This window comes from Crotalus tigris, unplaced genomic scaffold (genome assembly GCF_016545835.1).
Source record: "Crotalus tigris isolate CLP2741 ecotype Arizona unplaced genomic scaffold, ASM1654583v1 scf7180000019651.407290, whole genome shotgun sequence".
Taxonomy (NCBI): domain Eukaryota; kingdom Metazoa; phylum Chordata; class Lepidosauria; order Squamata; family Viperidae; genus Crotalus; species Crotalus tigris.
The window spans coordinates 181,518-207,910 of record NW_024097642.1 but is presented as its reverse complement, the minus strand read 5'-3'; the positions used below and the strand labels follow the sequence as shown (position 1 = coordinate 207,910).

The 26,393-nt window shown below is 45.0% G+C and overlaps 1 protein-coding gene across 2 annotated transcripts in view; it reads left to right on the top strand.

The window, feature by feature from the left end:
• The window catches only part of LIPG (lipase G, endothelial type), a 35,009-nt gene that overhangs the window by 5,758 nt on the left and 2,858 nt on the right, over positions 1-26,393 (top strand). For both annotated transcript variants that reach the window (XR_005559245.1, XM_039364108.1), the window contains exons 2-9: positions 2,971-3,167; positions 8,202-8,381; positions 10,702-10,813; positions 12,643-12,867; positions 16,931-17,173; positions 18,524-18,644; positions 19,442-19,660; positions 25,586-25,690. Coding sequence is in view for 1 of the 2 variants with exons in the window: in XM_039364108.1 (XP_039220042.1) it covers positions 2,971-3,167; positions 8,202-8,381; positions 10,702-10,813; positions 12,643-12,867; positions 16,931-17,173; positions 18,524-18,644; positions 19,442-19,660; positions 25,586-25,690 (1,402 nt within the window). In the remaining variant the exon portion in view is untranslated. The remainder of the gene's footprint in view (positions 1-2,970; positions 3,168-8,201; positions 8,382-10,701; positions 10,814-12,642; positions 12,868-16,930; positions 17,174-18,523; positions 18,645-19,441; positions 19,661-25,585; positions 25,691-26,393) is intronic.

The window sequence follows — 26,393 nt, the reverse complement described above, 5'->3', positions numbered from 1 at the left end:
AAGAGAAACAATGGCTGGAAACTCATCAAAGAGAGAAGCAATCTGGAATTAAGGAGAAATTTTCTAACAGTGAGGACAATTCACCAGTGGAACGCGTTGCAGGGGTTTCAACATTGGAGGTTTTTAAGAAAAGACTGGAAATGGTATGGGGTCTCCTGCTTGAGCAGGGGGCTGGACTAGAAGATCTCCAAAGTCCCTCCCAGCTCTAATCTGATTGATTAGTTCAGTTCACTTGCAACCAAGAAGGTGTGGAAAATCTTTCCAGCAGTTTTGAAAACAAACTGACTTTGCACACCAGATGTTCAAAGAGCAGGACGAATTTGGTGGAATAAGCTGTGTCCTACTTTACCTGGAGGTTAGGTCCGAATTCTTCCTCCTGTTCAGCCAGGCTGGGTGCTTGGTGGCCCATTCTCAACCTAGGATACTTGGCTAGTTATCGGAGGATAAAAATGGGATAAAAATGGAAGAAAGGGCAGGTTTAAAAAAAGATAAAGGAGGCCTCGCGGATTTTACTCCGCTAGTTGTTGACGACCATAGAGGGCAGTTCTTATCTCTGTGTCGAGATGAGCCAGTACTATCCAAAGACGTTTTAGGGCAGTGGTTCTCAAACTTTTTAATGCCGCAACCCCCAACCGGTCGTAAGTCGAGGACTACTCAACCGGTCGTAAGTCGAGGACTACTCAACTGGTGCAGCACCGTTTGCAGACTGGGACTTTTGGAGGGCTCAGCAGGGCAGAGACAGCCTGGACAATTCCTATTGGCTTTGGAGAGCCAATAGAATTAGACTCTATTCAAGAGAGTCTGTTCTGTTGGCTTTCAAAAGCCAATAGAATAACAGGGAGTAGCACAGCTAAGGAAAAGGGGGAAAAAATGGCGGACTGCGTTGTTTGGTGACCCCGTGAAATGGTCGTTCTACCCCAAATGGGGTCCCGACCCACAGGTTGAGAACCACTGTTTTAGGGGGTTGGGCTAGAAGACCTCCAAGGTCCCTTCCAACTTTATTATTCTATGTTCTATGTTTCTGTGGTCATGTGGCCAGCAGGACATCACAGAGCACTGTTACCAGTACTTCCCATCAAAGTGGTACCTAGTTATCTATTCACATTTGCGTGCTTTGGGACTGCTAGTTTAGCAGGAGCTGGGGCAAGGGGCAGGAGCTCATCCCGTTGTGTGGCACTCCGACAAGCCCAGCATCTTGAGGCAGGACCAGGGATGGTGTGGGTTTTTACAGGGCTGGTTTTCTTCTTTGGTTTGCATGGATTCCTGGCCTCAGATTTATTTATTGATTAAGAAGATTTATATGGCTGCCCAACTCGCTCCCTGGGGCTCCTGGTGGCTTACAGAAATGAAACCCCAACTACAAAACACACACACACACACACACACACACACACACACACACACACCGTGACAATAATGAAACCAGCCACTTGATGGGCTCCGTATCAGCCTGGGTTCCCCAGGACCATTGGCAAAACTTTGTCTCCAGGGCCTTGCAGAAGAATGTCAAGGTGGCACCAGTCTTATCTCCACAGGGATGATGTTCTACAGCAGGGGTCTTCAAAGTTGGCCCTTTGATGATTGGTGGACTTCAACTCCCAGAATTCCTCAGCCAGGCACGCGTGCCTGGCTGAGGAATTCTGGGAGTTGAAGTCCACCAGTCATCAAAGGGCCAACTTTGAAGACCCCTGTTCTACAGGGAGAACCCTTCTTTTTGGTTCCACTAGATCAGGGGTGGGGAACCTTGGCTCTTTTATGACTTATGGCTCAGGAATTCTGGGAGTTGAAGTCCACAAGTCATCAAAGAGCCCAGGTTCCCCAGCCCTGCACTAGATGGACATTCTTAAGGGAGGTGACCCATACTGCCTCTTTCACTCTGGATGGTCGGGTAGATATAACTGAGAAAAGGCTATCCTTCAAATTAGCTGGCTCTGTAGATTGGTTTTCTGTGGAAACTTAACACCCAGAGGCTTTACAGTTATAAAAATAGCTTAGCATGATAAAGAGATACACAATATTGTTTGACCTCTTTGAAGTCTCCATTGTCTCAGGATGTATTATTTGGTTGAAATCATTCCTTGGTGGCTGAGTTCTAGCTACGGGTTGCACAACTGACTCATAGGCCAGTTCCCAAGAGAGCATTTGATAGTTTGAAAAGCTGCCAGATACGTATTGAATCAGCTTGTGGAGATGGGGAAGTCCTGGTAGACATTCTTCAGACCTAAGTAGATGACATGTGGAAAGATCTTTTTCAGATGCTAAAACTTTTCAGCTTTCTCAGTGAATGCACAAGGGAGATGGGCCAGATTATACCAGCAGCTGATGGTAGCTGTTGAAGATGAAGTCAGCTTTTGTGATGTTTGTGATGTGATGTTCTCCTGAGAATGTGGATTTCAGTTTCCACTTTTGAAGGCTGAAGTCCAACACATTTCAGGGGCACCAAGGAAGGCAGATTCTGTATAGGTAGTTCTTGACTTACAACATTTAGTGACCATTCAAAGTTACAAAGAGACTGAAAAAAGTGATGTGTGACCATTTTTTACATTAATATTATTATTAATAATAATAAAGTTGGAAGGGACCTTGGAGGTCATCTAGTCCAACAGGCAGGAAACCCTACACCATTTCAGACAAATGGCTGTCCGGTCTCTTCTTAAAAACTTCCAGTGTTGGAGCTTTCACAACTTCTGGAGGCAGGTGGTTCCACTGGTTAATTGTTCTCACTGTCAGGAAATTTCTCCTTAGTTCTAGGTCGCTTCTCTCTTTGATCAGCTTCCATCCGTTGCTTCTTGTCCTGCCTTCATTTATGGACCATTGCAGCACCCCCATTCTCATGTGATCGAAATTCAGACGCTTGGCAACTGACTGCAATTTATTTATTGCAGACAAGGATTACCCGTATTTGTTCAGCTTATTTGGTCAACCTCACTTACAGATGAATGATCTTAAAGTCTGCATATTTTATTCCAGATGATAGCGTTTCTCAAGTGCAAAAGCTGAGAGAAGAACCATCTAAAGTCCGGGATCTACAAGTGAAGTTCATTGTTCGTATCACCCCAGGCCTGGATGATGCTGACTGCTACATCACGGCTGGTCAAGACCACCTCCTAGATGACTGCAACTTCAATGTCTCCGCAAAGACTTTCTTTGTTATTCATGGATGGACAGTAAGTAGAAGGACTTTGCTGAGCTCCTCGACACGTGACAAGCTCCCCAATTAAAACGGTGATCATTTACAGTGACTGATTTTTGGCAGCATTGCCATATCGAGAGACCAGTTCTATACAGCTTTGAACGGCCCATCTTTCTTGATGGGATGTACCTTCTACACTGGTCATTTCTATTATTTAGAGTAGACCAGGGGCCTTCACACCTGGCCCTTTGATGACTTGTGGACTTCAACACCCAGAATTCCTCAGCCAGGCACGCGTCCAGTCCACAAGTCATAAAAGGGCCAAGTTTGAAGATCCCTGCTCTGTGGGGTAACACCCTAATCTGCATTTTCAGCCTCTGATTTGATTTCTCTTTGGCTCTGATGTGGTCAGTCTGGCACCATATAAATCAGGGATCTTCAAACTTGGCCCTTTTATGACTTGTGGACTTCAACACCCAGAATTCCTCAGCCAGGCACGCGTCCAGTCCACAAGTCATAAAAGGGCCAAGTTTGAAGATCCCTGCTCTGTGGGGTAACACCCTAATCTGCATTTTCAGCCTCTGATTTGATTTCTCTTTGGCTCTGATGTGGTCAGTCTGGCACCATATAAATCAGGGATCTTCAAACTTGGCCCTTTTATGACTTGTGGACTTCAACACCCAGAATTCCTCAGCCAGGCATGCGTCCAGTCCACAAGTCATAAAAGGGCCAAGTTTGAAGATCCCTGCTCTATGGGGTAACACCCTAATCTGCATTTTCAGCCTCTGATTTGATTTCTCTTTGGCTCTGATGTGGTCAGTCTGGCACCATATAAATCAGGGATCTTCAAACTTGGCCCTTTTATGACTTGTGGACTTCAACACCCAGAATTCCTCAGCCAGGCATGCGTCCAGTCCACAAGTCATAAAAGGGCCAAGTTTGAAGATCCCTGCTCTATGGGGTAACACCCTAATCTGCATTTTCAGCCTCTGATTTGATTTCTCTTTGGCTCTGATGTGGTCAGTCTGGCACCATATAAATCAGGGATCTTCAAACTTGGCCCTTTTATGACTTGTGGACTTCAACACCCAGAATTCCTCAGCCAGGCACGCGTGCCTGGCTGAGGAATTCTGGGAGTTGAAGTCCACAAGTCATAAAAGGGCCAAGTTTGAAGACCCCTGATTTAGACCGTGAAACCTCATTGAATTGTACCAGGCTATTGTTCGCAAGGTTCCCGCTGGATGAATTTCAGCCTAATCCAATCCGTGTCCTGGGGAGGCAGAAAGAAGGGCTCAAACAATGAATCGGTAATGGGTGCTCCACAGCCATGAAAACGTTGGAGCTTGCTAGGAATTCTCCTGAGGAAGACTGACTGGAAAATACTAAGTGTGTTGCCCTTCAAATAATCTGGAAGTATTCAATTGTTTGCTCCCAGGAAGATAGTAATAGTAATAGTAGTAAAGTTGGAAGGGACCTTAGAGGTCATCTAGTCCAACCCCCTGCTCGGGCAGGAAACCCTACATCATTTCAGACAAATGGCTGTCCAGTCTCTTCTTAAAAACTTCCAGTGTTGGAGCATTTACTGCTTCTGGAGGCAAGCTGTTCCACTGATTAATTGTTCTCACTGTCAGGAAGTTTCTCCTTAGTTCTAGGTTAATTAGGAATCCCTGAGCTGGATTGTTTTCTAGCAAATGTTTCATGACCCAAACTTTCATCAGCATTCCCTAGTTAAGGTAAGGGAACAACCCAGTTCAGAGAGGACCAAAGACTCTACATTTCAACCCTGAGATATATTTTTTCTCCTTTATTGATAATTGGAATTCCACCAGTCGCTAAGTCAGTGCCTGTCCACTTTCCCTGGTGAAACGCAGCTTGAGGTTGAGGATCATTCCCAAGTATTTTTCCACCTTTTGGAAAGAAAAAAAAATGGCATAGTCGTTCCTTCCACCCTAGCCAAAACAGAGGAAAACATCCGTTTATAGACCCAGACAAACTGGCAGTTCAAAGAAAGACAGGCAGTAGTGACTTCTAAGGGCTGAGCTAAATAATACATCCAGAAGACAGGCTTAGGATACAGGAGGATCTGGGCAGACTTGAACACTGGGTGCTATCTAACAAAATGAAATTAAATGGTAAAAAAAGCAAGGTTCTACATAAGGCAAGAAAAACCAAATGCACAAGTATAGTAACTGTGAGAGGGACCTCGAAGTCCTAGTGGACAATCCCTTAAATATGAGCCAGCCGTGTGGTGCAGTTGCCAAAAAGGCCAACACAGTGCTGGGCTGCCTTAACAGAGGGATAGAATCAAGATCACATGAAGGGTTAATACCACTTTACAAGGCCTTGATAAGGCCACATTTGGAATACTGCATCCAGTTTTGGTCACCACGATGTAAAAAAGATGCTGAGACTCTAGAAAGAGTACAGAGAAGAGCAACAAAGATGATCAGGGGACTGGAGGCTAAAACATACAAGGGACAGTTGCTGGAATTGGGAATGTCAAGTTTAATGAAGAGAAGGACGAGGGTTGACATGACAGCAGTGTTCCAACATCTCAGGGACTGCCCCAAAGAAGAGGGAGTCAAGCTATTCTCCGAAGCACCTGAAGGCAGGACAAGAAGCAACGGGTGGAAACTAACCAAAGAGAGAAGCAACCTAGAACTAAGGAGAAACTTCCTGACAGGGAGAACAATTAACCAGTGGAACGACCTGCCTCCAGAAGCGGTGAATGCTCCAACACTGGAAGTTTTTAAGAAGAGACTGGACAGCCATTTGTCCGAAATGGTGTGGGGTTTTCTGCCTGAGCAGAGGGTTGGACTAGGTGACCTCCAAGGTCCCTTCCAACTCTATTATACTATTATTATTATTATCATTATTATTATTATTATTATCATCATCATCATCATCATTATTATTATTATTATGGATCATTGCACAATCAGCCAGATGTTCAGACTGGATTTGGCATTTGGTCTACCTATCGAGTCCTTACCCAGGACCTGGGATAGGCAGATGTGGATGTTTGATGGTATTACAGATATCGTCGCAGATGGAAGCAGTTCCTAGTAAGGCCGCCTTTTGCAATTGACTAATAGTGAATTTGTCATTGCCAATTGTGTTCAAGTGGTGCTCCAGTTGTTTATTATTATTATCAATCATCGCACAGTCAGCCAGATGTTCAGACTGGATTTGGCATTTTGTCTACCTATCGAGTCCTTACCCAGGACCTGGGATAGGCAGAAGTAGATGTTTGATGGTATTATAGGTATCGTCGCAGGATGGAAGCAGTTCCTAATAAGGCCGCCTTTTGCAATTGACTAATAGCAAATTTGTCAATGCCAATGGTGTTCAAGTGGTGCTCCAGTTGTTTTGGGATTGCGCCCAAGGAGCCTATGACTATTGGTACTACCCTTGCTTGCTTTTGCCACAGTCTTTCTATTTCTATTTGTAGGTCTTTGTATTTTGTTATCTTCTCCAGTTCTTTCTCTTCTATTCTGCTGTCTCCAGGCACTGCCACGTCCACTATCCAGACTTTTTTGTCTTTCTTATCGACAATTGTTAAGTCTGGGGTGTTATGTTGCAGGTGCTTGTCTGTTTGAATTCTGAAGTCCCAGAGCAGTTTAATTTTATCATTTTCTATGACTTTCTCTATTTTATGATCCCACCAGTTTTTGCTTACAGGCAAATGATATTTTTTGCAGATCTTCCAATGCACCATTGTTGCTACTTTGTCATGCCGCTGCTTGTAATCAGTCTGTGCAATCTTCTTGCAACAGCTTACCAAGTGGTCCACTGTTTCTTCAGCTTCTTTGCATAGGCGGCACTTACTGTCTGTTGCTGTCTTCTCAATTTTGACTTTGTATGCATTTGTCCTTAAAGCTTGGTCTTGTGCAGCCAGAATTAATCCTTCGGTTTCTTTCTTCAATTTTCCTGCTCTTAGCCATTGCCAGGTTTTATTATTATCTGCTTTCCCAGCTATTTTTTTAATGTATTGGCCATGTAGTGCTTTGTCTTCCCATGCCTCTATTTTGTTCTTCATTTGGTCTTTCTTGTAGGCCAGTTTGGTCTCTCCAGTAGTTAGTAAGCCTTCCTGATATACTAATTTCAGTGCATCTTCATCATTGTTCTTCAGATATTCTTCCAAAGCCATTTTTCAGATATTATTATTATTATTATTATTATTATTATTATTATTATTATTATTATTATTATTATTATTATTATTATTATTATTATTATATACCCAGCATGGTTTGGCCTGTTTTTAAGTGAGTAATGCCAGCATGATACGTAGAACCTTCTGGGTTTTCAAAATTCTTCCCCCTCCAAATGACAGAAAAAAAGTGTATCAGCCCCGATACAGTTAAAAACAATAAGGAGAATGTTAGTGTGTGTGTGGAGGAGATTTGTGAGCAAGTGAAGGGGAGGGTTAGGTATCCTCCATCAATGTGTGCTGGTCTTGGTTAAGATCAGATCCTCTTAGTGCTTATCTCAGACATCCAGGTCACGGTCATCCCAAAGGTGTTTTTTCACAAGGCAACTAGACTTTGTTTTTCCTTGAAGCTGTTTCGCTTCTCATCCAAGAAGCTTCTTCCATTCTCACCGAATGGTGGAGGAGTTTAAGATAAGAAGGGCCAACTCTAGAATCAAAAAGTTTGAATCAGGATCCAAACTCTGAGCTTGAAAAACTGTGTATCTTAATAGTTTTAAAAGTTAAAAAACAACATCAATATTGTGATTTTCGCAATGTGGTAAGCCACTTCTCTCACCCCTTCTGCTTCACCAACCTTTTGTTTGGGAAGAAACGATCCTTGCTAGAAAACCGAACTGGTCACTTGTGAAGATGTTCTTTTGAATTTGGGCTGAGGACGGCAGGAGGCACCTCCTGGCCGAGCCAAATCTTTGGATTTGGAGTAAGCCAAGTCTTCTCCATGATCACATTCTCCAAATGTATGAACTCCTGCATCCTTCTATTAAAAAAAAAAAATAAGTATTTACTGAAGACGTCAAGCCCTGCTTACAATCTTCCTAGGAGTAGATTGGGGCCATATCTTGATTTTTCTTCCAGATGGGGGGCATGTATGAAAGATGGCTGGACACCCTGGTCTCAGCTCTGCAGGAACGTGAGAAGGAAGCCAACGTGGTGGTGGTGAACTGGCTGGCTCTGGCCCAGCAACTCTACACCATCGCCGTCAACAATACGAGGGTGGTTGGAAAAGAACTTGCAGGCCTGCTGGACTGGTTAGAGGTAATGTCTACAAATATTTCACTCTGCAAGTTGCACAAGAAAGCAACAGCCCAACCTTTCCAAGTCGATGCTTGGAAACGCCACATTTGCACCTGCAAGAGTTTGTTTGGGCGGTAGGACAAAGCTGGCCGAGTGCCCAAAAGGTGAGGAGAGGAAATAATTGGGGGGCTGATTACATACCGGATATCTCAGGGACACAACCTGTGTGAAAATGCACAGCGGCTTCATCCCTTTCCATCTGCCAATCTGGCTCAGATCGGCTTGGTTAATCCCTAATTGTTTAATCATTCCTTGACTTATCTGCCCCTTAATCAAGTTAGGTCCCAGCTGTCATTTGGAAAAGTGGGGAGTAGGAAACACCATCGTTTCACAGATCTTAAATATGAGCCTCCTCACTTGATCTTAGTCCAAAAGCGATAGACTCGCCTCTATTTTATGCGCATATTGATTTTGCTGATCTCCGTAGGCAGGCCTCGTCCCTTGCAGCCGGCAGCTGTTCCTTAATCCAAATTTGCTTCTCTCCCCCCCCTCTCTTGTCACAGTTGATTAGCCAACTTCTGTCTTTAATTAATCTCCTCCCCATTAGACAGGCCTGATCTTCCAAGCTGTTTTGTGTAGTTTGGCATTGGGACTGAGGCCTTCTTTAACTTTAACTATGCGTACATTTAGAATTGAATGGCCTAGCTCAGGGGTAGGCAACCTCGGCTCTTTTATGACTCGTGGACTTCAACTCCCAGAATTCCTGAGCCCGCCTGGCTGGCTCAGGAATTCTGGGAGTTGAAGTCCACGAGTCATAAAAGAGCCAAAGTTGCCTACCCCTGGCCTAGCTGTTCTTTACTACGGCCCTTTACAGGCCGGAATAGTTTGTAGTTGTGTGGAGGAATGCACATTTGAGGGGTGGGTGACTAACTGGACATAAACTAAAATGAAATTTTCTTAAACACACTTGCTTTTCGAAGACATGGGGGTTTTGTGAGCTCTGGTGGCCTAGTGGTCAAATACGGTATTGCAGGCAAACTCTGCCCACAACCTGGAGTTCGATCCTGACAGAGCTCAAGGTTGACTCAGCCTTCCAGCCTTCTGAGGTCCATAAAAGGAGGGCCCAAATTGTTGGGGGCAATACAGGTGGTCCTTGACTTACAACTGTTCATTTAGTGACCACCCACAGTTACAACGGCCCAGAAAAAAGTGTGACTTGTGACCGTTTTTGGCACTTTACAGCCTTTGCAGCATCTCCATAGGTCACGTGATCAAAATACAGATGCTCGGCCACTGACTCATATTTATGACAGTCACAGTGTCTTTGTGGGTCTCGTGATCCCCTTTTGCAACCTTCTGACAAGCAAAGCCAATGGGGAAGCCAGATTCACTTAACAACCGTGTGACTAACTTAACAACTGCAGTGATTCATTTAACAACTGTAGCAAGGAAGGTCGCAAAATGGGGCAAAACTCACTTAAACAATGTCTCACTTAGCAACATGAATTTTGGGTTCAGTTGTGGTCGTAAGTCGAGGACTACCTGCATGCCAATAATGCTTAATTGTAAACTGTCCAGAGAACATTGTCAAGGGCTAGGCCGCAGGGGTAGGCAACCTCGCCTCTTTTATGACTCATGGACGTCAGCTCCCAGAATTCCTGAGTCAGCATAGCATAGCTGACTCAGGAATTCTGGGAGTTGATGTCCATGAGTCATAAAAGAGCCAAGGTTGCCTATCCCTGGGCTAGACTCTAGGCCTAGGGTAGGGGGTCTTCAAACTTGGCCCTTTTATGACTGGTGGACTTCAACTCCCAGAATTCCTGAGCCAGCCATGCTGAGAGCACAGGGAGAGGTTTCCAAGCTGAGCCAGGCTGGCTCAGGAATTCTGGGAGTTGAAGTCCACGAGTCATGAGGGGGGGCATAGTTCCCCCATGCTGGCTCAGGAATTCTGGGAGTTGAAGTCCACCAGTCATAAAAGAGCCAAGGTTGCCTATCCCTGGGCTAGACTCTAGGCCTAGGGTAGGGGTCTTCAAACTTGGCCCTTTTATGACTCGTGGACTTCAACTCCCAGAATTCCTCAGCCAACCTGGCTCAGCTTGGAAACCTCTCCCTTTCCCCTCAGCGTGGCTGGCTCAGGAATTCTGGGAGTTGACGTCCATGAGTCATAAAAGAGGCGAGGTTGCCTATCCCTGGGCTAGGGGGTGGGTATGTAAGGCTGAATGCTATTGCTATTGCTATTTTTCTGGGAGGAAATTTCTAGCATGAAGTTTTGTCCATTTGTTAAATAATGCGGTGGAGTCACCAGCAGCGAGGGATTTATTCCTCCTGTTCATGGTTGCAGGAGAAGAAGGACTTCCAACTCAAGAACGTCCATCTGATTGGCTACAGTCTCGGGGCCCACATCGCTGGCTACACTGGAAACTATGCCCGGGGGATTATTGGAAGAATTACAGGTAAGGAGACCACCTGGCGGCTTTCTCTTGCTTTCCCAAAACATTACAGCGGTTGGCCTCCCGTTTCTGCAACTGCCTGATGTCCCGTTTAGTGCAAAAAAAGGGGTTTTTGTAGCCCTAGAGAATTAGTCTCCAAATTTGGCAACTTTGAAGACTTGCGGACTTCAACGTGGCTGGGAGTCGAAGTCCACAAGTCTTAAAGTTGCCAAGTTTGACTTAGCCGACCTTGAGTAAATTGTGTGCAACTTCAAGTAATTAATCAAAGCCATCCCACTCGAAATAGCCTTGCGCATGCCCTTGGGGGTAATTGCAGATCTGTGTTTGGTCAAGGCTGGGTTGTGGTCGGTGGTGGACGGGGCCAAAGTCAGAAAGCAGGAGGGCATCTCATTTGGATCCATGCCTTCTCGTCTGTCTTCTGCCATGTCATCAGCTTTTTGACTTCTAGTGCTCTCGGTCCTTCATTATACCGGAGAAAGGTTAAGAAAAAAAGCTTTTATTGGCATTAGTGGCGGATTTGCACTCCTCGATCCACCCTTAAACCTTAACTGCCACGTGAAAAAAAAAAATTTGGGGGGAAGGGGTCATCAGTCAAACTTTTCTTCCCGGCTCGGTGTGTACGTGTGTTTTAAGTATGTGCGTGTGTCCCCTTTGGTCTGCGTGCACACACCCAGAACCTTAATTTGCCAAGAATATTTTTCTCCAAACTTTGCATCTCACGGAGAATCTACTTTATAATTCCCCTTCCAGACCAGACAGCCTGTAACCCCAAGGCTAGGAGGGATTCCCCAACCCCACTTTTGCGGGTCTCAGAATTGCTGAAAATATGCAGGACAGTTTTGCCCCAAAAGTCACTTTGTCGGGGAAATGGGAGGCATAAAAGTTTCATAGTTCATTCGTGAATGAAAATCTTCTTCCATTTTCTTTTTCCCCTTCTGAGATTGCCTGTATGTTGGATGCAAGTTCTATTAGATAGCAAAGCAGAGCTTGCGAGAAATGTAGCTCCCTTCTTTGGAAAAAAAACCTAAGCTGATCGATGTATAGGTGGGCCATGGGCTCTGTACAGCCCCAGGAAGCTAATTTTGGGTTCTAGGTACCCACCCACCTCCAAATTTAGAAGTTAACCATGAGATCCACCATAATCTAATGGTTAAAGTAGCATAAAGTTTGTCCCTGCTGGCGATCTAGTCCAGGGGTAGGCAACCTTGGCTCTTTTACAACTCGTGGACTTCAACTCCCAGAATTCATGAGCCAGCTGTGCTGAGGGGAAAGGGAGAGATTCCCAAGCTGAGCCAGGCTGGCTCAGGAATTCTGGGAGTTGAAGTCCACCAGTCATAAAAGAGCCAAGGTTGTCTACCCCTGGTCTAGACTAATCATTTCTCTGATAAGATACGAACCAGGTTCCTCTAGAACAGAGGTGGGGAACGATGGCCCCTTTATGACTGGTGGACTTCAACTCCCAGAATTCCTGAGCCAGCCACGCTGAGGGGAAAGGGAGAGGTTTCCAAGCTGAGTCAGGCTGGCTCAGGAATTCTGGGAGTTGAAGTCCACCAGTCATAAAAGAGCCAAGGTTGTCTACCCCTGGTCTAGACTAATCATTTCTCTGATAAGATACGAACCAGGTTCCTCTAGAACAGAGGTGGGGAACGATGGCCCCTTTATGACTGGTGGACGTCAACTCCCAGAATTCCTGAGCCAGCTTTGCTGGCTCAGGAATTCTGGGAGTTGAAGTCCACAAGTCATAAAGGGGCCATCGTTCCCCACCCCTGTGCTAGAAGAACGATGACCTTCAATTATGGTGAAGGGCTAACTACATGCCTCGGCTATTGCAGGCTTGGATCCAGCTGGGCCGATGTTTGAGGGAGCCGATCCAAGCAGACGTCTCTCCCCTGATGATGCTGATTTTGTGGATGTCCTGCACACGTACACGAGAGAAACGTTGGGCATCAGCATCGGGATCCAGATGCCCGTGGGTCACATTGACATTTACCCCAATGGAGGAGACATCCAGCCAGGATGTGGGCTTACGGATATCTTGGGAACGCTGGCTTTAGGCGGTGAGTTGACTCTTCCGCTGGATCTGTGGAGTGGCTTCAGAGAGCATCCCGGAGGAAGGAAGGCCATGTTGGGCTCCTTTCCAAGTGGAAAATGGGGATTTCTTCAGAGATGGACAGCTATTTCTCTGAGGAAGGGAGTGTGACAGTTGATATCAAACAAGGGTATTAGTAAAATAATCCTTGTAAAAATGAATACCCTGGCATAAGAGTCTGTTTGGCCTAGTGCAAAGGTAGGCCACCTTGGCTCTTTTATGACCGGTGGACTTCAACTCCCAGAATTCCTCAGCCAGCCATGGCTCAGCTTGGAAACCTCTCCCTTTCCCCTCAGCGGGGCTGGCTCAGGAATTCTGGGAGTTGAAGTCCACCAGTCATAATAGGGCCAAGATTGAAGACCCCTACCCTAGGCCTAGAGTCTAGACCAGGGATAGGCAACCTTGGCTCTTTTATGACTCATGGACTTTAACTCCCAGAATTCCCGAGCCAGCCACGCTGAGGGGAAAGGGAGAGGTTTCCAAGCTGAGCCAGGCTGGCTCAGGAATTCTGGGAGTTTAAGTCCACGAGTCACAAAAGAGCCAAGGTTGCCTATCCCTGGTCTAGACTCTAGGCCTAGGGTAGGGGTCTTCAATCTTGGCCCTATTATAACTGGTGGACTTCAACTCCCAGAATTCCTGAGCCAACAATGGCTCAGCTTGGAAGCCTCTCCCTTTCCCCTCAGCATGGCTGGCTCAGGACTTCTGGGAGTTGAAGTCCAGGAGTCATAAAAGAACCGAGGTTGCCTACTATTGGCCTATACCATTTCAGGTAAATAACTGTCTAATCTCTTTTTAAAACCTCCAGTGATGGAGTATCCACAACTTTTGAAGGCAACTTCTATTCCACTGATTAATTGTGCTCACTGTCAGGAGATTTCTCCTTATTTCTAGATTGGTTTTCTCCTTGATTAGTTTCCATCCATTACTTCTTTTCCTGCCTTCAACAGGGTGACCCCTTTTTTCTTTGTGGCAGCTCCTTAGATATTGGAAAGATAATAATAATGATGATGATGATGATGATGATGATGATGATGAGACAGCAGAAGAGATGAGAAAGAACTGGAGAAGATAACAAAATACAAAGACCTACAAATAGAAATAGAAAGACTGTGGCAAAAGCAAGCAAGGGTAGTACCAATAGTCATAGGCTCCTTGGGTGCAATCCCAAAACAACTGGAGCACCAATTGAACACCATTGGCATTGACAAATTCGCTATTAGTCAATTGCAAAAGGCAGCCTTATTAGGAACTGCTTCCATCCTGCGACGATATCTGTAATACCATCAAACATCCCCATCTGCCTATCCCAGGTCCTGGGTAAGGACTCGATAGGTAGACAAAATGCCAAATCCAGTCTGAACATCTGGATGACTGTGCAATGATCCATAGTAATAAAAAGTTGGAAGGGACCTTGGAGGTCTTCTAGTCCAACCCCCTGCTCAAGCAGGAAACCCTGCACCATTTCAGACAAATGGCTGTCCAGTCTCTTCTTAAAACCTTCCAGTGTTGGAGCATTCACAGCTTCTGGAGGCAGGTGGTTCCACTGGTTAATTGTTCTCACTGTCAGGAAGTTTCTCCTTAGTTCTAGGGTGCTTCTCTCCTTGATTGGTTTCCACCCGTTGCTCCTTGTCCTGCCTTCAGGCGCCTTGGAGAATAGCTTGACTCCCTCTTCTTTGGGGCAGCCCCTGAGATACTGGAAGGCTGCTATCATGTCCCCCCTCGTCCTTCCCTTCATTAAACTAGACATGCCTAATTCCAGATTGCAATATGTCACCCCTAGTCCTTATTTTCATTAAACTGGACAGGAGGAGGAGGAGGAGGGGGAGGAGGCAATGCCTTCTCGCTGAGTTTGACTCTCCACATGGCTGTTGCTGCTGAGCTTGGTTCCCATAACCCCTGAGCAGTGTGATCAAAAGCCCGGCTCCTGGGAGGCATTATGGATTGGTAGCCCCCAAATTCTGGAAGGAGCCCAGCCTTGGAAGGGCTGTGTTTAAGGGTTTCAGCTAGAATATCCTCTGGAAGGACTTTAAACTACGGCGCACGCTTTGTAAATGCAAAGCCGTTATTTAAACTCCCAGCCTCTTTCTGGGGACTCTCCCTCTTGTGGCACTAGGAAGGGGAGAAGGATGCCTGTGGGGCTGCCTGGCTAGTGGCCCTGAGGCCTTGCGATCGTTGGCAACGCCTTCCCTTTTAAAATACAAAGCCATTTCAGTTTAGGAAACGTTTCCAACTGCTTCTGCATCACCCTCATTATTTAAATGATATGTGTGTCCTTTGGGCTGCGCTGCAACATGCTTGGCTGCTGGCCTTTCTGGTTGTGGGCCAGGCAGAGCTTCTGCTTCTGCTGCGCTCCCAAAAAGCATAGGCTTTGCTGCTGCACATGAGCAGGAGAATGCGAAATGGGCTTTTTTGCATTGCAGTTCAGTTCAGTTCAGAATAGAGCTGGAAGGGATCTTGGAGGTCTTCTAGTCCACCCCACCCCCCACAAGCAGAAGACCCGGCTTATACCATTTCAAACAAGTGGTTGTCCCGTCTTTTCTTAAAAACTCTCCAGGGATGAAGCACCCACAACGTCGGGAGGCAAGTCCTTCCACTGATTAATTGTCCTCAGTGTTAGGAAGTTTCTCCTTAATTCTGAGTTGCTTCTCTCCTGGATTAGTTTGCATCCACTGTTTCTTGTCTTGCCTTCTGGTGCTTTGGAAAATAACTTGACCCCCTCCTCTTCTTTGTGGGAGCCCCTCAAATATGGAAGACTGCTATCCTGTCACTCCCTAGTCCCGTGGTGGGGAACCTATGGCACGCGTGCCACAGGCGGCGCACGGAGCCGTCTCTGGTGGCACGCGAGCCATTGCTGGGCTGAGCTGTTCCCTCCTCCTCTCCGCGCACGCGCAGCTCTCTGCACACGCCCAGTCTGGGAACAGGCAAGAGGCTATAAAAGGAGCAACTTTTGGCGGAAGCAGCATTTGCTGCAGACAGTGAGCAAGCGAGCGAGCACAAGTTGGAGCGGACAGCGAGCGTGAGCTGACAGCTCAGGGGCCACGCCTACTCGGGGGCCACGCCCACCCGCCACCCGGCGATGCATAAGTGGGTTTTGGGTTGCAGTTTGGGCACTCGGTCTCTAAAAGGTTAGCTATCACTGCCCTAGTCCTTCTTTTTTCTAGACTGGCCATACCCGATTCCTGCACCCGTTCTTCAAGTTTTAGTCTCCAGGCCTTTAATCATCTTAGTTGCTCTTCTTTGCACTTTTTCCAAAATTTTAACATCTTTTGTATAATGTGACCAAAATTGGCTGCAGCATTCCAGGTGTGGTCTTACTAAGGCTTTATAAAGCGGTACTAATACGTCACCTGATTTTGATTCTGTGCCTCTGTTTATACAACCCAGGAGTGTGTTAGCTTTTTTGGCTGCTGCTGTACCCGGCTCACTCACGGTCAAGTGATTGTCCACTAGGACTCCAAGGTTCCAATGAAGTGTTAATTGACGTGAAATATTAATACCTTGAAATACGGCATCCAGTTTTGGTCACCACAATGTAAAAAAGATGTTGAGACTCTAGAAAGAGTGCAGAGAAGAGCAATAAAAATGATTAGGGGAGGCTAAAACTGCTGGAATTGGTATGTCTAGTTTAATGAAGAGAAGGACGAGGGGGGACATTATAGCAATCTTCCAGTATCTCAGGGGCTGCCCCAAAGAAGAGGGAGTCAAGCTATTCTCCAAAGTCCCTGAAGGGAAGACAAGAAGCAACAGATGGAAACTGATCAAGGAGAGAAGCAACCTGGAACTAAGGAGAAACTTCCTACCAGTGAGAACAATTAACCAGTGGAACCACCTGCCTCCAGAAGCAGTGAATGCTCCAACACTGAAAGCTTTTAAGAAGAGACCGGACAGCCCTTTGTCTGAAATGATATGGGGTTTCCTGCCTGAGCAGGGGGTTGGACTAGATGACCTCCAAGGTCCCTTCCAGCTTCTCCTTCTCCTTGTTCTTGTTATTGTTATTGTTATTCTTCCCTGTGGGCCATCTCCCCTTCCAGAGATCGGAGACCTTGTGATCTGTGAACACGAGCGGTCCGTGCACCTCTTTGTGGACTCCCTGGTGAACAAGGACAAGCAGAGTTTTGCCTTCCAGTGCACGGATTCCGGGCGCTTCAAGAAGGGCATCTGCCTGAGCTGCCGGAAGAATCGCTGCAACAGCATCGGATACAACATCAAGAAGATGCGGAACAAGCGCAACAGCAAGATGTACCTCAAGACAAGGGCCGACATGCCTTTCAAAGGTAAGGCGAATCCTGCTATGGGTAGTCCTCGACTTACGGACACAACGGAGCCCAACATTTTCATTGCTAAGCGAGGCCGTCGCTAAGTGAGCTTTGCCCCATTTTACGATATTTCTTGCCACCAATCCCTGCAGGTGTTAAGTTAGTAACACGACAGTAAAGTGAAACTGGCTCCCCCGTTGATTTCTTTGTCAGAAGGTTGCAAAAGGAGACATTGCGACCGTCATAAATATGAGTCAGTTGCTAACCGTCTCACTTTTGATCACATGACCCTGGGGAGGCTGCAACGGTCGTAAGTGTGAAAAACGCTCATGTCACCTTTTCAGTGCCGATCCCTCAGCCAATGGGGAATCCAGTTTCACTTTACAACCGTGTTACGAACTGAACACCTGCAGTGATTCATTTAACAACTGTGGCAAGAAAGGTCCTAAAAATGAGGCAAAACTCATTTAACAACTGTCTTTGCAACAGAAACTTTGGACTCCATTGTGGTCGTATTTCAAGGATTGCCTACAATTAACTTCCTGGCGTGCAAGAGCTTTGTGGTGGAGCAAAAGCCGTGGTCTTCTTTCTCCTTTGGGTACTAGGGAATCCATCATCCACCCCCTACTGCTTTTCTGATTCTCTCTAGTCTTCTAGTTTGGGGCCCCGACAACACAGGTGGCACTCGGATCCTCTGCCCCTTGGCCCTCCCCTTGCAAGCCATGTGTCAACGCTGCTAACATCAGATGTTTTTGCTTTGACAACAGATGGAGATGCAGCCATTTTCCTTCTTATGTTTTACTCTTAGAATTAGAGTTAGAATTAGATCAGTGTTTCCCAAACTTGACAATTTTAAGGCATGAGGACTTCAACTCCCAGAATTCCACAGCCAGCAACGCTGGCTGTGGAATTCTGGGAGTTGAAGTCCACATGCCTTAAAATTGTCAAGTTTGGGAAACACTGAATTAGATGATACTGGGGGGGGGGGGGAGGAGGAATGTGCATGGGAGTTTAGTTAGACACAACAATACTGTAACCTGTGTGAGAACCAAGGTTTTTGAAATAAGAGATGATAAGAATTGGCGGGCTGGAGAACTGGAGGGGAAGCCTGCATTTCAAACTAATTGGAGAATGTGATTTATGATTGTTAACTGGAGGAGGGAATTGTGCTTTGATACTATGCGCCCAGGGGAGGGGAATTCAGATTTTGGCTTCGATTATGCAGTGCCGATGCTATGCTATTCAAAATAAAGATTCTTTAAGGTAAATAATGCCTCGAAGTTCTTTGAAGAGTTTCAGCCCTCGGAACCATGACACCATGTCTGTTTAGGTTACCACAAATTTGCCACTCTCCTCTGTCTTTCTCAGTTTTCCACTATCAGCTGAAGATCCACGTCTTCAGTTACAAGAGCCTGGGAGAAACGGAACCGTCTTTTTCTGTGACTTTCTATGGAACCAGCGGCGATTCGGAACCTCTGCCTCTGGAAGTGTAAGTGGAAAACTTCAAATATCAGTCATTCTCGTTAAAGTTGATATTGTTTTTCTAAGAAGGCCACCTCCACATTTTGTTTTCCTAGCCCAGGGGTGGGCAACCTTGGCTCTTTTATGACTGGTGGACTTCAACTCCCAGAATTCTTGAGCCAGCCATGCTGAGGGGAAAGGGAGAGGTTTCCAAGCTGAGCCAGGCTGGCTGAGGAATTCTGGGAGTTGAAGTCCACCAGTCATAAAAGAGCCAAGGTTGCCTACCCCTGGGCTAAACAATCACTTGTCTGAGATGGTATAGGTCATGGGTATGCAACCTTGGCTCTTTTATGACTCGTGACTTCAACTCCCAGAATTCCTGAGCCAGCCATGCTGAGGGGAAAGGGAGAGGTCTCCAAGCTGATCCAGGCTGGCTGAGGAATTCTGGGAGTTGAAGTCCACCAGTTGTGAGGTGGCCGTAGTTCCCCCATGCTGGCTCAGGAATTCTGGGAGTTGAAGTCCACGAGTCATAAAAGAGCCAAGGTGGCCTACCCCTGGCCTAGCTCTATCCTAGGAAAGGTTGGTAGATCCCTTGTTTTAAAGTGGGGAAGGGTCCAGAGAAGTTCTCAATGGCTCTGCGTTCGTACACTGCATCTCTTAGTGCCCCCATAATGTGAAATGAGGCTTGGGAACTTCCAGCTCGGGGGTCTAATCTACCTCATGAGCTTGACCCTTGGTCTCTACGGGGCCTTGAGGTCTCCCCGCTGGAGCAGGGCTGAGCTGGCGGATGAACGGGCATCGGTTCAACTCTGGCTTCCTTTTCAGATCCGATCAGATCGGCCTCAACTATACAAACACCTTCCTGGTTTACACAGAAGAAGACGTGGGTGATATCCTAAGGATCAAACTCACTTGGGAAAGCACCACCCAGTCCTGGTACAACTTTTGGAGCCAAATGAAAAATTACTGGTCCAAGCCTGATCCCTCGTCCAAAGAACTGCAGATCAGACGGATCCGCGTGAAGTCGGGAGAAACGCAGAAGAAGTGAGTGCTTGCGGGAGGATCCCCATTAGGGAGCACCTGACCGTCTGAATGGCGGTGATGCCCTGTCCCCACCATCTTTTTCTGTTGGGCAGACTGGCCGGGAGGGAAGGGAAGGTCAGTTTGAGCTAAACCAGGGGTGGGCAACCTTGGCTCTTTTATGACTCGTGATTTCAACTCCCAGAATTCCTGAGCCAGCATGGCTCAGCTTGGAAACCTCTCCCTTTCCCCTCAGCATGGCTGGCTCAGGAATTCTGGGAGTTGAAGTCCACCAGTCATAAAAGAGCCAAGTTTGAAGACCCCTGGCTTAGTTCAGGGGTAGGCAACCATGGCTCTTTTGTGACTCGTGGACTTCAACTCCCAGAATTCCTGAGCCAGCATGGAGAAACTATGGCCCCCTCATGACTTGTGGACTTCAACTCCCAGAATTCCTCAGCCAGCCTGGCTCAGCTTGGAAACCTCTCCCTTTCCCCTCAGCATGGCTGGCTCAGAGATTCTGGGAGTTGAAGTCCACGAGTCACAAAAGAGCCAAGGTGGCCTATCCCTGAGCTAAACAATTCACACCTGCACGCATGTTTGTGTGTAGGTAGTCCCCGACTTACAACAGTCCCTTTAGTGACCGTTCAAAGTCACAACGGCACTGAAGAAGGCGACTTACGCTCTTTTTTCACACTTACGGCCGTTGTGGCATCCCCAGGGTCACGTGATCAAAAAATGACGGTTGCAGTATTTTGGGGTCATGTGAACACTTTTTGTGACTTTCGGACAAGCAAAGTCCATGGGGAAGCCAGATTCACTTAACAACCATGTTACTAACTTAGCAACAGTAGTGATTCACTTAACAACTATGGCAAGAAATGGCGTAAAATGGAGCAGAACTCACTTAACAAATGGCTCCCTTAGCAACAAAAATTGGGGGCTCAGTTGTGGTTGTAAATCAAGGACCACCTGGATGTGCCTGTTCCCAGCCTGCTTCCCATAAGCAAAGTCAATGGGGGGGAGCTGGATTCATTTAATGACCATGTGATTCAAATAACAACTACAGTGATTCTCTTAACTGTGACAAAAAAGATTGTAAAATCAGTGGCAACTTATTTAATGACCCCCCTTGCTTGGCAATATAAATTTTAGTTCCCCTTGTACTCATAAGTCGAGAACTGGGTTTATTTTGCTCTTCAATGTTCCTTTTTCAAAAATCAAAACAGCCTTTGTTTCCTCAAGAAATCAAAATCAGGTGAAATAAAGTGCAGAGAAATGGATTTGAAGGGGGATGATATAAAAATGACATAAAAAATTAAAAAATGATGTTAAAAAAGCTGTGAATTCATAGTAGCTGCTGTTTTAGTTTTGAATCCTCATAATCTGGAGTAATTCCATCTGGTTTCATGTTCAGTTTATTAATCAAAATTGCTTTTAGGAGCACGACTTTAGTTAGCAAGCAAAAGGCCCGAATAATACCTTAATCTAACCTGCATCTTTACAAATTAACTCAAGGATAGGAGAACCTTTTACAAATTGGAGAATTAATTTAGGGGAAACAGTCTGGTCATCTGCTATCTTTCCATAAATAGTAATAGTAATAATAATAATAATAATAATAATAATAATAACAACAACACTGTCCGTATATATAGCCAAGATATTGTAATGGAGTTTGGCTTGGACAAATGTGCCACACTTACTATCAAACAAGGAAAAATAGTGAAAACTGAAGGAATCAAGATGCCCCACGAAAATAGCATTAAGAGTCTGGATGAGGAAGAGTACTACAAATACTTGGGTATCCTTCAAGCTGACAACATCAAGCACACTGAAGTCAAGAAAAAAATTAGAGGTGAATACATCAAGAGGGTGAAGAAGATCTTAAAGTCCAAACTCAATGGAGGAAATACCATAAAGGCAATCAACACCTGGGCAATCCCAGTCATTAGGTACACAGCTGGAATAGTGGACTGGACTCAAGCAGAACTAAAAGCAATGGATAGGCAGACCAGAAAAATAATGACAATGAATCATACCCTTCATCCACGCAGTGACATTGATAGACTTTATCTACCAAGGCAAATAGGTGGGCGTGGAATGCTACAAGTACATCAGATGGTTGAAGAAGAAAAAATGACTTTGGAAGAATATCTGAAGAACAATGATGAAGATGCACTGAAATTAGTATATCAGGAAGGCTTACTAACTACTGGAGAGACCAAACTGGCCTACAAGAAAGACCAAATGAAGAACAGAATAGAGGCATGGGAAGACAAAGCACTACATGGCCAATACATGAAAAAAATAGCTGGGAAAGCAGATAAATACAAACCTGGCAATGGCTAAGAGCAGGAAAATTGAAGAAAGAGACCGAGGGACTAATTCTGGCTGCACAAGACCAAGCCTTAAGGACAAATGCATACAAAGTCAAAATTGAGAAGACAGCAACAGACAGTAAGTGCCGCCTATGCAAAGAAGCTGAAGAAACAGTGGACCACCTGGTAAGCTGTTGCAAGAAGATTGCACAGACTGATTACAAGCAGCGGCATGACAAAGTAGCAACAATGGTGCATTGGAAGATCTGCAAAAAATATCATTTGCCTGTAAGCAAAAACTGGTGGGATCATAAAATAGAGAAAGTCATAGAAAATGATAAAATTAAACTGCTCTGGGACTTCAGAATTCAAACAGACAAGCACCTGCAACATAACACCCCAGACTTAACAATTGTCGATAAGAAAGACAAAAAAGTCTGGATAGTGGACGTGGCAGTGCCTGGAGATAGCAGAATAGAAGAGAAAGAACTGGAGAAGATAACAAAATACAAAGACCTACAAATAGAAATAGAAAGACTGTGGCAAAAGCAAGCAAGGGTAGTACCAATAGTCATAGGCTCCTTGGGTGCAATCCCAAAACAACTGGAGCACCACTTGAACACCATTGGCATTGACAAATTCGCTATTAGTCAATTGCAAAAGGCAGCCTTATTAGGAACTGCTTCCATCCTGTGACGATACCTGTAATACCATCAAACATCCACATCTGCCTATCCCAGGTCCTGGGTAAGGACTCGATAGGTAGACAAAATGCCAAATCCAGTCTGAACATCTGGCTGACTGTGCGATGATTGATAATAATAATAATAATAATAATAATAATAATAATAATAAATAATAATAATAATAATAATAATAAAAGTTGGAAGAGACCTTGGAGGTCATCTAGTCCAACCCCCTGCTCAGGCAGGAAACCCTATACCATTTTGGACAAATGGCTGTCCAGTCTCTTCTTAAAAATCTAAGATAAACCTTTTGGTTTTTCATGTTAATAGATGTCAAAGAACTGCTGGTAGAAAATATCTCTCCGAGGAAACGTGAATGACCCAGAGAACAGCTCTCTCTGTGTGTCTTTGCGTGCTGGATTTCAATGCTTCATATTTATCTACCTAGTAAGAATTTTTATCTATCAAGGATCCTTGGTGCTCTCTGAGCTGCATTGTTTTCTTACAGATGTTTCATTACCCAACCTAGATAAGATCACCAGGGCATCAATGCTGATGATGTTACCTAGTATGGGTCATGAAACGTCTGCAAGAAAACCACCCAGCTCAGAGAGCACCAGGGACCCCTCATTTCAACTCTGAGCTGCAAATATTCTCCTTTATTGGTATTTTCATCTGGGCTTTCTGGAGTCACACGAAGGTCAACAAATCCAGTTTTGGTCACCACGATGTGGAAAGGATGTTGAGACTCTAGAAAGAGTACAGAGAAGAGCAACAAAGATGATTAGGGGACTGGAGGCTAAAGCATATAAGGAACGGTTGCTAGAATTGGGTATGTCTAGTTTAACGAAGAGAAGGACAAGGGGAGACAGGATAGCAGTATTCCAATATCTCAGGGGCTGCCCCAAAGAAGAGGGAGTCAAGCTATTCTCTAAAGCGCAGGACAAGAAGCAACGGATGGAACCTAATCAAGGAGAGAAGCAACCTAGAACTAAGGAGAAACTTCCTGACAGTTAGAACAATTAACCAGTGGAACTACCTGCCTCCAGAAGCGGTGAATGCTCCAACACTAGAATTTTTTAAGAAGAGACTAGACAGCCATTTGTCTGAAATGATGTAGGGTTTCTTGCCTGAGCAGGGGGTTGGACTAGATGACCTCCAAGGTCCCTTCCAACTTTACTATTATTATTATTATTATTATTAACCGAAGAGCCTGGTCTACTCTCATCAAATCTCTTCTATGTACAGTGAAGTGATCCAGTGAAGTGATCCTCCTCCGGGCTCACATTCCAGGCATGTAGGAGCTACTTTACTAATCTGAAGCAAATTCAAGAATTTAACCCCCACAGTCTCAGGGGAGACATTCCTCAAAAGAAGCCTCAGTACGAGGGAAGGAGGCTGCTGATCTTTTATCGGCTTGCAAAATTGGACAATCAGAAGAACCACAACGGGGCAATTGCAGAGAGAGCTGTAGCAGTTGACAGGTTGGGTTAGGAACACGGAGACCCTGCTTCTGCTCGCTGATTTTAAGCCAGTCCCTCTGAGTTCTAGAACAGTGTTTCTCAACTTTGACCATTTTAAGGCATGTGGACTTCAACTCCCAGAATTCCACAGCCAGCAAAGCTGGCTGTGGAATTCTGGGAGTTGAAGTCCACATGCCTTCAAATGGTCAAGGTTGAGAAACACTGTTCTCGAACCGATATGGGCTGGTGGTGAATGTCCCACACTGGGATTGAGGAGACCTAAATTCATTCCACCCTCAGTCATAAAACAGGTTAGAAATGTTTTATCCATTTTTTACAAGAACAGTCCTTAGTGCCTAATGTACAGCGTGTTGTCTTGGTTCCTATATTTTGGAAAAAACAATAGTAGTTAATGAACACGACTTCAACTTCCAGTATACTAGCTGGGCAATTCTGCGAGATGAAGTCCACAGGTCATAATTTGCCATGGATGACAAACAGTGATCTGGGAATTAACAGTTTTGTCACAGAAAATTTACAAACTTTGTTGTGTTTTTTTTTTAATTTTTATTTATTCTTTTTTCACTGTACAACAAAAAAAATGAAAAGAATACATTTTTTTTCCTTTAACAGAACTATGTTATACATCTCATATATATTATTTACAATTTATTTACATCAGTAATCGTATCTTTTTCTTTCTCTGTTCTAGCCAATTATAACATTTGTTCCATATTTCATAAAATTCTGTTGCCTCCTTGTCTTTTAATTCTAGCGCACTTTTATTCATTTTCGTGCATTCTAGAATTTTGTAAATGATCATATCGTTTGTAGGTATGTTTTCACCCTTCCAACACTGGGCGTATACTATGCGGGCTGCTGTTAATATATGTATAATGATGTGTTGGAGTTGTTTTTCCATCTTTAAATTTATTATATCCAATAAAAATAGTTCCGGTTTGAGTTCAATTTGCACCCTAGTTATCTCCTGTATCCAATTCCTTATCCGTTCCCAATAGCTCTTTGCTTTAGGACACAGCCACCACATGTGATAAAATGTTCCTTCCTTATTTTTACATTTCCAACATTCCGGATTCATATTTTTATACATTTTGGCCAATCTCGCTGGTACTAAATGCCATCTATAGAACATTTTGTATTGATTTTCCCTATATGCAGTTGACAATGTCAGTTTGGAATTTATATTCCATAATCTTTCCCATTCTTCCAGATTTATATTTCGGCCCACATTTCGTGCCCACCCTATCATTGGCCCTTTCACTATTTCTTCCTGTAAATCTATCTCTAATAGATATTTATAAGTTTTTGTTAAAAAATTTCCATGGATGACAAACAATGATCTGGGAATTAACAGTTTCGTCATAGAAAATTTACAAACTTTGAATAGATAGCTTAGTATCACTTTCCATTTAAAGGTCCTTGTGTTCTGTGTGACTTAAAGCACCTTTGGTTTTGTTTCAGGCTTGTGTTTTGTGCAGAAGACCCTGGGAAGACCGACGTATCTCCCGGCCAAGAACTCTGGTTTGTAAAATGCCGAGAAGGGTGGCAAAAATGGAACAGAACAATGTAAGTCTTGGTGCCAGTTCAGAATTTAATTGCTTGCAACAGAATTAGCGTGAGGGGTTGTCTGACTGTGTTGCAGAGAAGACAGTTGTTCCCCCAAATCTACTGAGCTGGGCTCTCCCTTAATACTCCCAAAATAGGAAAGAACTTGATTTGGGAATGTTTGGAAAAATGCAGAGGACATCCACAGTGTCCCCAGAACTTAAACTAACAGTGTGCCTCTTAAGCTCCCTAACACCTCAAAAAGGGAAAGAAGAAAGGAAGGAGAAAGGAAAGAAGTGATGATGGCACATGAGGAGAAGGAGAAGGAGAAATAGTGCTGGAGGAGGAGAATCATAATCATAATCATAAAGTTGGAAGGGACCTTGGAGGTCATCTAGTCCAATCCCCTGCTCAGGCAGGAAAGCCTATACCATTTCAGACAAAGGGCTGTCCGATCTCTTCTTAAAAACTTCCAGTGTTGGAGCATCCACAGCTTCTGGAGGCAGGTTGTTCCACTGGTTAATTGTTCTCACTGTCAGGAAGTTTCTCCTGAGTTCCAGGTTGCTTCTCTCCTTGATGAGTTTCCATCCATTGCTTCTTCTCCTGCCTTCAGGGGCTCTGGAGAACAGCTTGACTGCCTCTTCTTTGGGGCAGCCCCTGAGATACTGGAAGATTGCCTCTTCTTTGGGGCAGCCCCTGAGATACTGGAAGACTGCTATTGTCC